This window comes from Tachysurus fulvidraco, chromosome 18 (assembly GCF_022655615.1).
Source record: "Tachysurus fulvidraco isolate hzauxx_2018 chromosome 18, HZAU_PFXX_2.0, whole genome shotgun sequence".
NCBI lineage: Eukaryota > Metazoa > Chordata > Actinopteri > Siluriformes > Bagridae > Tachysurus > Tachysurus fulvidraco.
In genome coordinates this window covers 15,568,888-15,584,070 of record NC_062535.1, presented here as the reverse complement: position 1 = coordinate 15,584,070, position 15,183 = coordinate 15,568,888, and the positions used below count along the sequence as shown (strand labels likewise).

At 43.4% G+C, this 15,183-nt stretch overlaps 1 protein-coding gene across 5 annotated transcripts in view; it reads left to right on the top strand.

The window, feature by feature from the left end:
• The window catches only part of mast1a (microtubule associated serine/threonine kinase 1a), a 50,542-nt gene extending 36,806 nt beyond the window's left edge, over positions 1-13,736 (top strand). For all 5 annotated transcript variants that reach the window (XM_027178937.2, XM_047803081.1, XM_047803080.1 and 2 more), the window contains 15 exons: positions 217-425; positions 737-875; positions 1,657-1,789; positions 1,877-2,042; positions 2,569-2,670; positions 3,213-3,335; positions 3,738-3,847; positions 5,793-5,944; positions 6,114-6,346; positions 6,475-6,726; positions 6,828-7,057; positions 7,243-7,365; positions 7,628-7,761; positions 7,850-8,037; positions 8,163-13,736. In XM_027178937.2, the coding sequence (XP_027034738.2) occupies positions 217-425; positions 737-875; positions 1,657-1,789; positions 1,877-2,042; positions 2,569-2,670; positions 3,213-3,335; positions 3,738-3,847; positions 5,793-5,944; positions 6,114-6,346; positions 6,475-6,726; positions 6,828-7,057; positions 7,243-7,365; positions 7,628-7,761; positions 7,850-8,037; positions 8,163-10,021 (4,153 nt within the window). In that variant the 3' untranslated portion in view covers positions 10,022-13,736. The remainder of the gene's footprint in view (positions 1-216; positions 426-736; positions 876-1,656; positions 1,790-1,876; positions 2,043-2,568; positions 2,671-3,212; positions 3,336-3,737; positions 3,848-5,792; positions 5,945-6,113; positions 6,347-6,474; positions 6,727-6,827; positions 7,058-7,242; positions 7,366-7,627; positions 7,762-7,849; positions 8,038-8,162) is intronic.
• Positions 13,737-15,183: the final 1,447 nt, after the last annotated feature.

The window sequence follows — 15,183 nt, the reverse complement described above, 5'->3', positions numbered from 1 at the left end:
CTCTCTAACCATTAGGCCACGACTTGCCCCAATGACTCATAGTGATGAGGTCGAGCAACAGTCAGAGAGCCAGAATAAACAAAACATGGTGTCAGTGCGTGTTCACATGCAGATATCCGGAGACATGACTACTATGTGATGCAATTTGTTGTGATATTAATATCATATAGTCCTTTTTTTCTCTCGCTCTCTCTGTCTCGTTCTCTCCCGCTGCAGGGCGGTGTATCTGGTAAGGCACAGAGAGACTCGGCAGCGTTTCGCCATGAAGAAAATCAACAAGCAGAACCTGATCCTGAGGAACCAGATCCAACAGGCGTTTGTGGAGAGAGACATCCTGACCTTCGCCGAGAACCCGTTCGTCGTCAGCATGTTCTGCTCCTTTGAGACTCGCAGACACCTCTGCATGGTCATGGAGTATGTGGAGGGTAAGACAAACAGACACGCACGTCTTTCCGGTGCTCGGGCCCCTGGAGGTTGAGTAGGTTGTGTAATTATGCTGCGCCGTGTGTATCCAGCTGCTGTGAGGCTGTGAGGCTTTCTGAGTCAATCCTAAAGGAGATGAGCTTTGCACTGCGCCGTAACACACGTCGCTCTCACTCCAGCCTTCTCTCTTTCTTTCTGCAAGTCTGCAGGGTGTTACGATGACAGCAATTTAGTGAGTGTACAGCATAAAGGATCCCAAGGTATCTTCATGTCTTCTGCTGATTTGTGTCTCCCCTCTCGCTTTGTTCACTAGGAGGAGACTGTGCCACCCTGCTGAAAAACATCGGCGCACTGCCAGTGGAAATGGCTCGAATGTACTTCGCTGAGACTGTCCTGGCTCTGGAGTACATCCACAACTATGGCATCGTGCACAGAGACCTCAAACCAGACAAGTGAGTGAGCTCCCTCTGCTGGACAGGAGGATGCACTAAAATAAATTCTCATAGTAGTTTACTTCTGTCTGTTCTGTGCATCAATAAATTCTATACAGATTCCATACATTTTTATTGTTTTGTAGCTGTTTGACTGACCCACATCAAGGCCACGCACCACGCCTCCTTCATTATGACTGACACACATCAGGGCCACGCACCACGCCTCCTTCATTATGACTGACACACATCAGGGCCACGCCTCCTTCATTAGGACTGACACACATCAAGGCCACGCCTCCTTCATTAGGACTGACACACATCAAGGCCACGCCTCCTTCATTAGGACTGACACACATAAATACCACGCCTCCTTCATTAGGACTGACACACATAAATACCACGCCTCCTTCATTAGGACTGACACACATAAATACCACGCCTCCTTCATTAGGACTGACACACATCAAGGCCACGCCTCCTTCATTAGGACTGACACACATAAATACCACGCCTCCTTCATTAGGACTGACACACATAAATACCACGCCTCCTTCATTAGGACTGACATACATCAAGGCCACGCCTCCTTCATTAGGACTGACACACATCAAGGCCACGCCTCCTTCATTAGGACTGACACACATCAAGGCCACGTCTCCTTCATTAGGACTGACACACATCAAGGCCACGTCTCCTTCATTAGGACTGACACACATCAAGGCCACGCCTCCTTCAGGCAACTGTCCCTGGATCACAATTACACTGTATGACTGATCATTTGTATCTGGTCTGTCCTCAGTCTGCTGATTACGTCGATGGGACACATTAAACTGACTGACTTCGGCCTCTCTAAGATGGGTCTCATGAGCCTCACCACAAACCTGTATGAGGGCCACATCGAGAAGGATGCTCGTGAGTTCCTGGACAAACAGGTATGAGACGGTCACGAGTCAGTCCCGTGGCTGCCATGTTGAAACAGTATGGAACATAACAGAGCGGCCGCTGTCTCCCTCGGGTAGGTGTGTGGCACCCCAGAGTACATCGCCCCGGAGGTGATACTGCGGCAGGGTTATGGGAAGCCCGTGGACTGGTGGGCCATGGGAATCATCCTCTATGAGTTCTTGGTAGGCTGTGTGCCATTCTTCGGGGACACACCTGAGGAGCTGTTTGGCCAGGTGATCTCAGGTGAGTAGAGGTGTGTATCTCCTTCCAGACGATGTCACCATCAAGAAAGTAGACAACAACGATATATAATCGCTGACTGCTTAAAGACAGAAGTGATCCATCCATGCCAGTGTGTGTGTGTGTGTGTGTGTGTGTGTCCATGGTCCATTCTTTAGAGGATTTGGCATCGTGAAAGTTCCACCTGTCTCCTAATTCCTTTGTCTCTTTGGAGAATGACTCACACCCCTAAACTCCTACACTCCAGAACCTCCTAAAGTTGAGCCTGAAATGTTTATTGCTTTGCAACAACAACGGTGCTAAATTTAGCTGCAGGTTTGCGATTCGCAGCATCTTCGCCAAGTCTCACAAGCAAACAGAAAACAAACAACTTTTTTAGTTTATTTTTCCACACATTTAAAATAACTGTGGTTTAGTGGAGATGCCGATCTGTGCCAGATATAGCATGTGCTAGGTTTCTCACTAGAGCTGTTATTTGTGTGTGTGTGTGTGTGTGTGTGTGTGTGTGTGTGTGTGTGTGTGTGTGTAGATGACATTGCCTGGCCCGAGGGAGATGAAGCGTTGCCTAGCGACGCCCAGAACCTGATTTCCACGTTGCTGCAGACCAACCCACTGGTGCGATTAGGGACAGGTAGGCTGAACTTCTCTCAAGGGCTAGATGACAGATGGATGGACGAATGAATGAATGAATGAATGGATGAATGAATGAATGCTGCATAGGTGATTGAACAGATGGCTCGAATACAGTAGGTCATTAGTGGATGATTGTTATGTGTTATAATAAGTGCGCTATGATGGATGGATGATTATATGATGGATAGATTTATGGATAATAAATATAATGAATGGATAAATGGGTGCTTCATGATGAATGGATGGATAGGTGGGGGAAATGATAAATGATAGATGGATGATTCAATAATGGATTGATGAATGAATGCTATGATGAACGGGAGGAGGGGAGACAGATAGATAGAAGCGTTTATGTGATTCTTATGTTAAGAAATATAAATGGATGGATGGATGGATGGATGGATGGATGGATGGATGTGGCAGATCAGTGGACGGAGATTTATAATAAACAGGATAATGATAGGACGGGTATAATGAACACAGTGATTACTGATTTAATGGTGTTTACTGTCCAACACCTGTCTCTTTCCTTCTAAACAGGAGGAGCGTATGAGGTGAAGCAGCACTCGTTCTTCTACGATCTGGACTGGAACAGTCTGCTGAGGCAGAAGGCGGAGTTCATCCCTCAGCTGGAGTCTGAGGAGGACACCAGCTACTTTGACAGTGAGTCTTCTGCTTTCATTTTAAAGAAAGGTTGTCGAGAGGATTACTCTATAAACAGCTGACAGGAAGGGACCTGTCTCACAACATCCCAGATAAACAGATCCCAAAATGATTTATTCACCTTAAATTTTATACTTTATTTATAAAAGTGTTTTATAAATATTTACAGCATTTCATTGCATCATGAAATATACGAGACAATGTCCTGACATGCAAATGAACATACCGTATGTAAATCAAGGGGCGGAGTTTATAGGTCCGCGATTTGCAAATTCAATGATTCCGGACTTCATCTACCATATAACAGAAGTAAGGGTGTATATTTAAGCTTCCATATTTTTTCCCCTCACGTCATGTCATTCCTTCTCTTTATCCGTCCACCTGTTGCCCCGTCTTTCTCAGCCCGCTCGGAGCGTTATCACCACGTCAACTCTTACGACGAGGACGACACGAACGACGACGAGCCGGTGGAGATAAGACAGTTCTCCTCTTGCTCTCCACGTTTCAGCAAGGTCAGCGCCGTTCTATCACTTCTCTTCTTTTCCGTCCCTGTCCCTTGCGCTCTCGTTCTCACCCTGCACATACAGTATTTCTCACAAATAGCCCAGGAAGGCGAGATAACAAAAGGACATCTTTGCTCCTCCTTCATTTTTAATCGATCTGTCTGTCCTGTGTTCTCTCTCTCTCTTTTTTTTTTCTTTCAGAAAGGTTTTTATCTTTTCTTTGATAACTCAATGTCTCTCTCTCCTGGCTATTCTCTCACTCTAAATGTCTTATGAACTAGAGCAAAAAGACTGTAATTAAGAGACACACACACACACACACACACACATAGTGACACACACTCACTCTCTCTGACTTAAACAGCACAAAACTTAAAGCAAATGAAAGAATATTTAATCTGTATAGAAAACGCAGACTATGAGAGTCACTTCCAAATAGTCATATAAAGGGAAGAGCATCGGCGTCACCGTGTGGAGTGAAAACTCCTACTCACTTCACATGAGATTACATCTTCCAGCGTAGTCTCTGGGGGAAAAAAGGAGGAGTTCATTTAACGCTACAGTGCACAGTCCTGACCAAACTGCATAATTAAACCACTTGCTGTTTTGGACAGGATTTCTCATGGAAAGAGAAGCCTACGATCTTTTTTTCCTTTACGTTTTTTCCCCAAGTACAAAATTTCCCTGCCAGTTATTATTCTTCTAGCCGGCAAAACGACCGCACGTTGAATATACGATCATATACTGCTGCCATAATCCATAATATAACTCGTATTTACGTCATCGTTCTGGTATTTATCGCGTCGTAATATTTTCTGTTAAACAATACAGAGGCATTATGTGTTCATTAGACGCTCATTAGCCTTATACCACTGTATGAGAGCGAGATGTCGGATGTTTGTAGAATTCATGCTTCGTCATTGTTGTACACAGCAAGGAACTTGCTTTCATTTCTTCTTTACGATTCAATTTTATTTTGTATACCTAATTGTTTGTACATTACTTCCAGCTACTGTATGTATGAATAATGTAATGTAAATCTAAGAAGACCGAATATAACATGTCTAGAAAACTGAAATAAACTGAAGATAACTCATGCTACATACTCAGAATATACACAGAAATCTACCAGAATACACAGCCCTGGTCCTCACACTGCCTGATACGATGGCAGGTAAAGGAGGAATGCTAGCATAATTATATGGACTGCTTGCACTCTGCATGCTGCTTGCGTCATTTTTACCCTGGTTGCTAGAGCACACTCCCACACACACTTATACACACACTCACACACACACTTGTGCTGTAGCAAACATTCCTAACCTCAGTTTGCTCTTAAAATAAGAACACATTTGCAAGTCACTATAAATGCGCTGGGATTAAAGAGCTTTTTGTGGCATGATGAAGTTTGTCATAATCAAAAAGTAAACCATAAAAACACAAAGTGGCCCCTTTCATTAGCCGCTGAAATACAGTCATGTTGGTGTTTTTACGAAGATGATGCTCTTACTTCCAGAAAGCTACATCAACAAGCAGCTGGCGAGAGTTTGTTTTCGATTTCTGCACGCGACACAGTCGCGATTTCAGCTTCAAAACAAGTGTGACATTTTAAGAGATATTTAAACATTCTTTCATTCATTCATTCATTCATTCATTTTCTACCGAAGGCGTCATCAGGCATCGAGGCAGGATACACCCTGGACGGAGTGCCAACCCATCACAGGGCACACACACACTCTCATTCACTCACACACTCACACACTACGGACAATTTTCCAGAGATGCCAATCAACCTACCATGCATGTCTATGCCTTGTAGAATTTAGTATAAATTAGCTCTGTGTGTGTGTGTGTGTGTGTGTGTGTGTGTGTGTGTGTGTGTGTGTGTGTGTGGTTGCTCTTTGTAAAGAGGTGTGTATTCATGGAGTATGAGCTGCTCTGGTTTGTTGTTTAGGTGTACAGCAGCATGGAGCACCTGTCTCAGTTGGAGCAGAAAACACCGGCGGTGACCAGACGAGAGCATAAGGGACGTCGCGAGGACAAAATGGCAAAGAGAGAGAGCATCGGGAGCTTTAGCAAGAGCTGGAGGACAAGCTCACCAGAGATGTAAGTGGTTTGTGTGTGGTTGTGTGTTTAGCCCAGTTTAAATTGCATCTTATATGACCTAACAAGGGAACCCTAACCTAGCAAGCAATTCCTCCTGTGCTAAATCTATACTTGGATGCATGGGGTTGAACATGCTTGATACTAAATGGCATGTAATTCCTCTGCGTAGGAAGCGTCTCTCGTGTTCTGAGTCTCTGTACACAGAGGGAGATTCCAGTCCTCCTCTAGGTGCCAGGCGACGCTTTTCTGCACTGATGGACACGCACCGCTTTGCCTTGCCTCTAGAGAGTGAAGCAGAAACGCAGCCGCAACAAAGTGCGGCTAAAACCACTGCAGCCTCATCACCCAGTGCTAGTGAACAGAGCACGTCTGTAAAGGAGGCGCCAGGAGTGAATGTGGGAGGTGAGGGAAAATGCTGAAATGTCACCATTAACATTGGAACACAGTTATAATGATGTATGCATATACATTCATATAAATTATTCTTTTGTCCTATATATATATATATATATATATATATATGATTGCAGATAAGCCAGGCAGACCCACTGAAGTATCAGCACCACAGCCAATTCCATCAGCGACAGCGGCAGCCGTCACGGTTTTCCGGGATGCTGTTGTCATGGGCGACTCCCCCAGCCAACGGGCCACCAACGACCTGGTCCTAAGAAGAGCACGTCACCAGCAGCTCTCTGGAGATAGCGAGAAACGAACCACACGTCCCGGCAACAAGGTCATCAAATCTGCCTCAGCTACGGCGCTGTCTGTCATTATTCCAGCGGGTACGTTATTTATCCGAGAACTCAGAGCTGAATGAATATTTACTGATAATTGTATGATTTCCTGTCTCTTTGGTATGATTTGTTTATCTTTTCCTCTCTAGTTGAGCAGCATTCTAGCTCTCCTTTGGCCAGCCCAATGTCCCCTCGCTCTGTCTCGTCCAACCCGTCATCGCGAGATTCGTCCCCAAGTCGAGACTACGGCCCTGCGGTTAGCGTACTCCGCTCACCCATCACCATCCAGCGCTCAGGCAAAAAGTATGGCTTCACGCTGCGTGCCATCCGGGTCTACATGGGGGACAGTGACGTCTACAGTGTACACCATATGATCTGGGTAATGACCATGAAACAAAACATGCAAAGTTTACTATAACTTATCTTAGTGCACTAAAATGTACAGATTTTTTAGTTTAGGTACTCCATGGGTGGCCTTATGCTGTTTTTTCCTCACAAAAGTACTGTGTCGCCTTTTTAAAGAAACTTCTTGAGAATATAAAAGTCCTTTTTGTACATTCTTAGCATGTAGAAGAAGGCGGTCCAGCTCAGGAGGCAGGGATGTGTGCTGGTGACCTCATTACACATGTCAACGGAGAATCTGTGCATGGATTGGTGCATACAGAAGTGGTGGAACTCATTCTCAAGGTGTGCACAGTGTTGTTGATTCAACGCTGCTTTAACGTTACTAAAATAAGTTTTGTATTTTGAGGACATTCAGTTCCTAAAGCAAGAAAGCAGTGTTCTCCAGTCTGACCCAGAACTATCTATGGAAATGTCTTATGGGCATAACTGTTACTCAAGTAGTATCCTTCATCTTATATTATTCAATGTATCTTAAGTTGTCTTACCGTAGGATCTTAATTAGCACTCTGCAGATACTACTAATGTTTATATCCTCTGACTACAGAGTGGTAATAAGGTGACTGTGACCACCACTCCCTTTGAGAACACATCGATCAAAGTGGGTCCTGCTCGCAGATCTAGTTACAAGTCCAAGATGGCAAGACGCAGCAAAAGAACAGTCAAAGAGGGACAGGAAAGGTAACAAAATAGCCAAAAAGTGGATAATTCAGGCTAAGATTAAATGGTATAAAAATTTAAATTGTTGACTCTTTCTCTCACCCCACAGTAAGAAGCGAAGCTCTCTGTTCCGCCAGATAACCAAGCAGTCTAATCTTCTGCACACGAGCCGTAGCCTGTCATCTTTAAACCGCTCCCTGTCCTCTAGTGATAGTTTGCCAGGCTCTCCTACACACAGCCTGTCTGCCCGGTCACCCACTCAAAGCTACCGCTCTAGTCCAGACTCCTCTTTCCTAGGTGAGTAGGTTATGTTTGTAAAACTGGATGTCTTCATTAACATGGCTAAACTGAGCATGAAAACAGTTGAGGGCTTTAACTTAATCAACAGTTGTAATATTATACTGTTTGCTTGCTTATTTCAGGTGCGTCTTCTCAGAGCAGCTCTCCAGCCTCCAGCACACCAAATTCTCCTGCCGCCTCCCAGCATATGCGTCCCAGCTCTCTTCATGGCCTGTCACCTAAACTGCACCGTCAGTACCGCTCAGCCCGTTGCAAATCTGCTGGCAACATCCCTCTGTCCCCGCTTGCACATACGCCATCCCCTACACAGTCTTCCCCACCGTCCTTGTCGGGTCACACAGTGGGAAGTTCTAATATGACCCAGAGCTTTTCTGTCAAGCTTCATTCATCTCCACCTATTACAAGGCCCAGGCCAAAGAGTGCTGAACCACCCCGGTCTCCACTTCTCAAGAGGGTGCAGTCAGCAGAAAAGCTAGGGTCACCTTTATCTTCTTCGTCTTCCACAGACAAGAAAGGTGGAATTGGGGCTATGAGGAAGCATAGTCTGGAGGTTGGCCATTCAGATTATCGTAAGGAGGGCTTCCACTGTGAGCTTGGACTCCAAAGCTTGTTGGAAACAGAAGGGGAGAATCTGGCCTCAACTTCTGCAACAACCCCATCCCCTACCCAGCCCACAGCTCCGTCTCCCCTGGAAACAGGTGTTTTTAAGCCGGTAAGGAAGCTGGGCAGGCAGGAATCCCCACTGAGTAGAGATGCTTTGCTAGCTGGAAGAGTGAAAGAAAAGGACAATGGCAGGATGAAGTCTGGAGAGTTAGCCCAGGGAAGTGAGAGTAAACTGGAAATAGTCCTAGAGAAGTCACCCCCTGCCACAGAGGCTCAGCAGCATATCATGAGCATGAAAGTCCCAGATGATAAGTCAAGTCACATAAGATCTCCAGTTGTTGATGTGTCTCAACATTCACCATCCAAACCAAGAGATGCTAGCACAGCCAAACTTGAAGCTAGTCAGCCTGTTGTGACCAAACCTTCACCTGTTGCACCAGAGACTAAACATAGCGTAACTCCTTTAATTCCATCACCTCTGACCACTGGTGCTCTAAAAAACACAGAGCTTACCTTCTCTAGCATAGGTGCATTAGGCATGAGTCAGGTTTGTGAGACAAAATCCCCCAGCAAGAATGTCCATTCACAGACACCAGGGACTGCTAAAGCTCACCAGGCTTCCATCAGTGTTGTCAAGGACTTGCAAGAAAAAAAAGTGGTTGAAAAGAAAACAGAAATGAAAGAAGTGAAACAAGATACAGGAAAGAATATCAGCCCTGTCAAATCTGGTGTAACATGCAGTGGCCCTGTAAAGGCAACTCCACTCCCTGAAAAAGTGTCAATCCACGCGACAACCACAGAAGTGTTCAGAGTTGTCAAAGGACCATCAGATGGAGACACTCTTAAAAAGTCAGGTGCAGAGACTCATGGTAGGACTCCTGATATGAGGGTAAGATCTGGATTACCTCCATCCAAGGGGTTTGTTCCACCCTTTCCACCTCAGGTCCAGTCTCCTGCTCTAGGCAAGCTACGGACGGACAAGGGCCTTTCTCCAGTCAACTGTTACCGAGGCACATTGGACTGGGAAGACAAGTGTCTCTTGGAAGTTGTTGAGGAGCATTCTCCTTCTCCTACACCGTCCCCTACTGCAGCTACTCCTAGCCTGTCAAAATCACCTCTCCAATGCGTTGTTACTCAGTCCTTGTCTCTCAGTGACAAAAGTGGCTCGGCTAGTGTGTCTAAAACTGGAAAAGAACCAGCCAAAGGGTTAATCCAGGAGGTTGCAAAGGGCAAGGAAGCTGTTAAATCAGAGGAAACCAAGGTTATTGCACAAGGAAAGACTGAGGTTTCAGGTAGCCCAAATTTAAAAGTAGCAACACTGAGCCCTACTGGCACAATACCACAGAAAAAGAATGAGAGCACGAAGAATGGCTTGTGACATTTCAGCACAGCCTGCCTTTGCCTTTATTAGATATTTAGCACTTGGAGACAAGAGAAAACAATTGTGATAAGGTTCTTCTAATACTGGTTTTATTTATTGTACAAAAAAAGGTTACTAGATGTATTACAGGTATATGCAGAGAATGATTGCACACATACCTGTATTTGAAAAGAAAGCGCAAAGGGGTTTAACAGATCAAACAATGCTGAAACTGTAAATGCCAATTCATTGCTTAAGCAAAATGGTTGCAAAATGGTTTCTTCCTAAGACATTCTCTAAACAAACAAACAAACTTCATCAAAGAGTTCTTTCTCGTGAGTTTGATTCCTCTGTTTGATTAGCATGCTGTACTGTGATTATGCAGCTAGCGCTCAAACTGCGCTTCCTTCTATGCTACGTAGGTGGAGGGATAAGTAGGACCAAAATAAGCAAAAAAAATAAAACCCTGAGAGATTTAAATTTCTGTAAGCCCATAGACCAATGGAAGATTTTAAAGGGCAAATGCCTTAAATTAAGATGGTTTTGAATTATCCTGCACTGAATGGGTGAGCGTAGCCTTCTTATCAGGTGCCAACAGGAGGCCTAGCACAGTAGCCCAGTGACTGCTTCCTGTCGCAGCTTAGACAGCCCTGATATAACCGCTGAGGTGGGCTTTGTATCCGCTCCATTAAACAGGTGCCTTTCTGCTGGATTGGCCAAGATGCGTTTATGAGGGCTGTCAGGGTGGATCATGGAAAGGTATTAGTGAAAGAGCAACGTTTTGCACATGCTGCTGGGTTTAAATTGTATCAAGCAGAGCAGAGAGTGTGGAGGGTCAAACTGGCTAAAGGTTTAAATACATGATTTATTTTGCTCATGCTGAAAAACTTGAAGTATTGCAACACATTTCAATTATATTGTGGAAATCATTCAGAAAAAAAAATATCAGCTTTTAGTTCCAAACCCAAATCCTGGTGTATGAGTTAACTGTATTATCGCATTTAATCTTTTAAACATTTAGGATGTATCCTGACTTCTCCAATATAGAATATCATCATCAGTAAAAAGAAAAAGAATATAAAAGATGGTACTTGGTAAAATATGAAGAAATAGTATGTTGTTCAGTGTCTAGAGCCATGATGTATAGAGCTATGATGATAATGTTTGGTCGTTAAATACAGTAGATCTAGCAGTGTAGATTCCCACTGGGTCTGTTTTTGTATTGTGTGGTCTTAGTAAAGTGAGGCCTAAACACCAACACTTTTAGTTTATAACTTTTTTTGTCATTAATCATATTGTTTACCTCATTACTGTGGTGAATATTTATGAATAAGCAGTTATTTAACAACAACAAATGTGCAAAATCAGAGAGTAACAGTGTAAATAGAAATGTGCTGACATCTGGTGGCTAAATAGCACCATGACCCTATTTCTGTACTTGGGTGATGTTTAAAAAGTGCAGTATAGAGACCTCTGCTGCCTGCGAGATGAACTGCAAGTGCAATGCAAACACTGAGAAGTTTAACTGACTGCATCCCCTCTAGTCAACATTAACTGCTCTGGTGTAATTCAGTCCATCTGCCTCATGGGTTTGCCAAGGGATGGGGCTAAAGAAAATGAACATCACAAAACTAGAAGCCTGACACGAAGAGACTAGCTATATCAGTTGTTGACAGTTTTATTAACGTCTTTAAAATTGCTTGTTCGTTACAATTCCATAACAATTCCACGTGGAAAAATGACAAAGTGCAGCTTTAAGGTAGATGACGTACAGTAGGAATCATTACTATCAGTTTGATAATAGTATTGACTTGTTGTGTTTTACGGAGACGTGTATTGATTTTAACGGTTGAAGTCCAAAAGGCTCTGTTTGTGTTTGTGTATCCTGTCAGGTCAGGAATGCAAATCAACAGCCTGCTCTTTCCATCCTCGCAATCCTGCTTGTTCCTAGTGAAGTTGATTACTGAAGCTAAATTTTAATCTGAGTGACATCTGTATGTTGCGTAATACACTCGCTGGTTTTTAAACTATTTTCTCACCACTCTGTGTAGCATGCTTCGTTCTACATTTGTACCAGTATATGACAGAGTGCAAAGCGCACCGTCTCGTTTGTAAACCCTCACCTTAGTTTGGATGTCATACAGCATCTTGGTGATCTGGAACTCTGTAACATCTGAGTAAAGTGGAGCTGGTGTACCCCAAATATTCGGAATTGGTTTGTCACTTTAGCTTCGTGGGGAATGTAGCTGAGGTGTAATGGAAGCCATCCTCTTTTTCGTTTACATTTACATTGTTTAGAAACGTCCAGAACGACATACAGAAAACTTATCCTCACGCTAGGTCAATTGATCAGGGTCTATGAATAGTTTTAAGTTAAAACCCCAGAGAGAGGAAGTAAGAGAGGAAGTTAGTACAACACGAAAACAATTTAGGCTGCTTTGTCACATCACAGTTCATTAGTTCTTTCTTCCTGTGTGATATTGTGCGTTTCCTCTGGGTTTAGCTGGTTTCCTCCCAGTAATATGGCACTATATTGATATATTGATGATGCTCTATGATGAACTGGTAGCCCATACAGGGTACAGTGAGTCCAGCAGGGTGTCCAGCACAACACTGGGCTAGGATTACTTATTTTGCTAATCGAACATCCCTGGCCCTGAGAGTTCTCCTCCTCAGCATACCTTGACCCATGGTGGCCATAAAGCCACCATAACGTACCAGTGTTCACCTGCTTCTTCTGTGTGAAGTCTGTATGACATCATGCTGGGATTGAGGCATGAATTAGCACCCGATCAAGCAAACACTGGACAACCAAAACTTTCTGATAAATAGAGCAGAACCTTGAGGGATACCATTAGATGTGTATTAAAGGTAAATCTAAACAAAGCCTTATAATCATATCCACATTTTTCAGTTTTAAATCCAGTCCATTGATCAACAATTTAATTGCATGGCACTAATTGACACAGCGTGATGTAACCGGATATCAGAAACATGAGTATTTTTGACTTATTTGCTGTAACTATAACGTAGGTGAAGGATTTCAGCTTGGTTTTCTAACCACACGCTGGAACTGATTCCAGGTCATGAGACTCTCGTAACAGCTGGACCTGATACTCATGACACATACAAAAAAAAAAAAAAAATTATTAAAAAAAATCACACTTATTGACTGTTGTCCATTTTATCACGTGACTGTTATAGTATATCAAATCATGAAGTTAAAAAAAAACATTTTGTATTATTTTCTGTTCCACTTTATAGCCTAGTTTCTTATTCCTGATGTAAAATGATGGATTTGATGAATTGCCTCCAGGCTCGTTCCAAGTCAACCCTCCTGACTCCCGAAGCATCATCAGTTCCTGTGCATCATTTGTGATTTCTTTCTGAATATGTTTATTTATTTACTTGTTTTTACGATTCTGTACTCTACCAGAATGCACTTTATTTGATGGATCTTCTTTTACACAGACGTATAAAAACATACTGTATTCATTTACTGTACCACCTAGAGAAATGTACACCCGAATGCAGATATTCTCTGTTTAACATGAATGTTTTAGAGAGAAAAATAAAGGAACAATCGTTTTATTATGTACCTTTTAATTCACCTGCACTGTCGGCTTGGCCATAGATATTTATTTATTTATTTATTTATTACTCTGCGGCACTTTTGATTATCAGTCGATGCAGCATTATTTGTGCAACCAAATAAATAAAGTGATATTGATTAGCAGGTATTTTTTTAATGTATTGAGCATAAACACTAAGGTTTTGTTTATCTGATTACTCATACGGCATTCAAGTGGAAATCTTTCCCTCGTGAAAATATGTGAAAAAACAAACAGATTTTCTTTACTGTATGTATGCATGTATGTATGTATGGGTTATTACCTTGTTGGCAGGAAGCTTACAGAAAACCCATCTGGGAATCTGCATTCCTATACAGTATAGCTCATGTCCGGTGTACATGGGATAGGCTTCAAATCCACCGCAGCCCTGAGCTTTTCATGAACAAACGAATGAAGTTGAAGTAAAAAGGTTCTTTTTTCCATCCAAAATAAAATCAAAAATCAAAAAAACTACATAGAAAACCTATTAGATTACCTTTTATTACTGAGGTTAAGATTGAGTCATGAATGGCTTAGAGCACATGTTATCAAACCTGTCCTGGAGAACCCTACATCATGCACGTTCAAACATAAACATGCAGTACGCAGAACGGAGGATTCTCAGGAAACCAGGGTTTGGGGTTTGCTTAGGGTTGAGGATGTGGTATGGCAGGGGCATCCAGAAAGAGGCGGTGTGGTACAGATTTGTGGTACAGCTTTTTATTTCAGCGTCTAGTGAAAGCCAAGATCCACAGAATGAACAGGTGGAATCAGGTGTCACTCCTGTGTGATACAGTAAACTGTCATAACATTTAAACTACTGACATGTGGAGGGAACAACAGTAACAATTACGACACCTGTCAATGTTGTGGGATATGTCAGGTAGCAAGTAAAGAGTCGGTACTCAGGTTATTGTGTTGGAAGCAGTAAAAAATGGGCAGGTGGAAGAATGTGAGTGACTTTAGCATGGGACAAATTGTGTTGGAGCATCTGAGCATCCCACAAACAGCAGGTCTTCTGAGGTGTTCCCGGTGGGCTCCAAGGAGGAACAACCAATGGCCTGGTGACAGGCTCACTGATGCTCATGGGGAGAGACGTCTTGCCCGTCTGGTCCGATCACAGAAGAGCTACTCTACTACTGACTTCTGCAAAAGGGAATGCTAGGTGTCACGGAAAGGAGTCAGAGTTCCCATGCTGGCTCCTGAAGACCACTGAAAACTCCTGCAGTGGACATCAAAACTGGACCATGAAGCATTGTGAGAAAGTGGACTGGTCTGAATCATGGTTTTTTGTGCATCACATGTACAGTGGATTCATCACAAGACAGACAGACAGACAGACAGACAGACAGACAGACAGACAGACAGACAGATAGATAGATAGATAGATAGATAGATAGATAGATAGATTAAACAGTTTTGTTAACACAGCGATGCGTCAGATTAACAATAGTAAATACAGGGCTCACGTGCACCTGGGCTGTGTTCCAAACTGCACCCTGTTGGACGTTGAGTGTCCTGCGCGCGCGCTGTATAAACCGCGAGCTAGTCTTTCATTAGGGCGCCTCC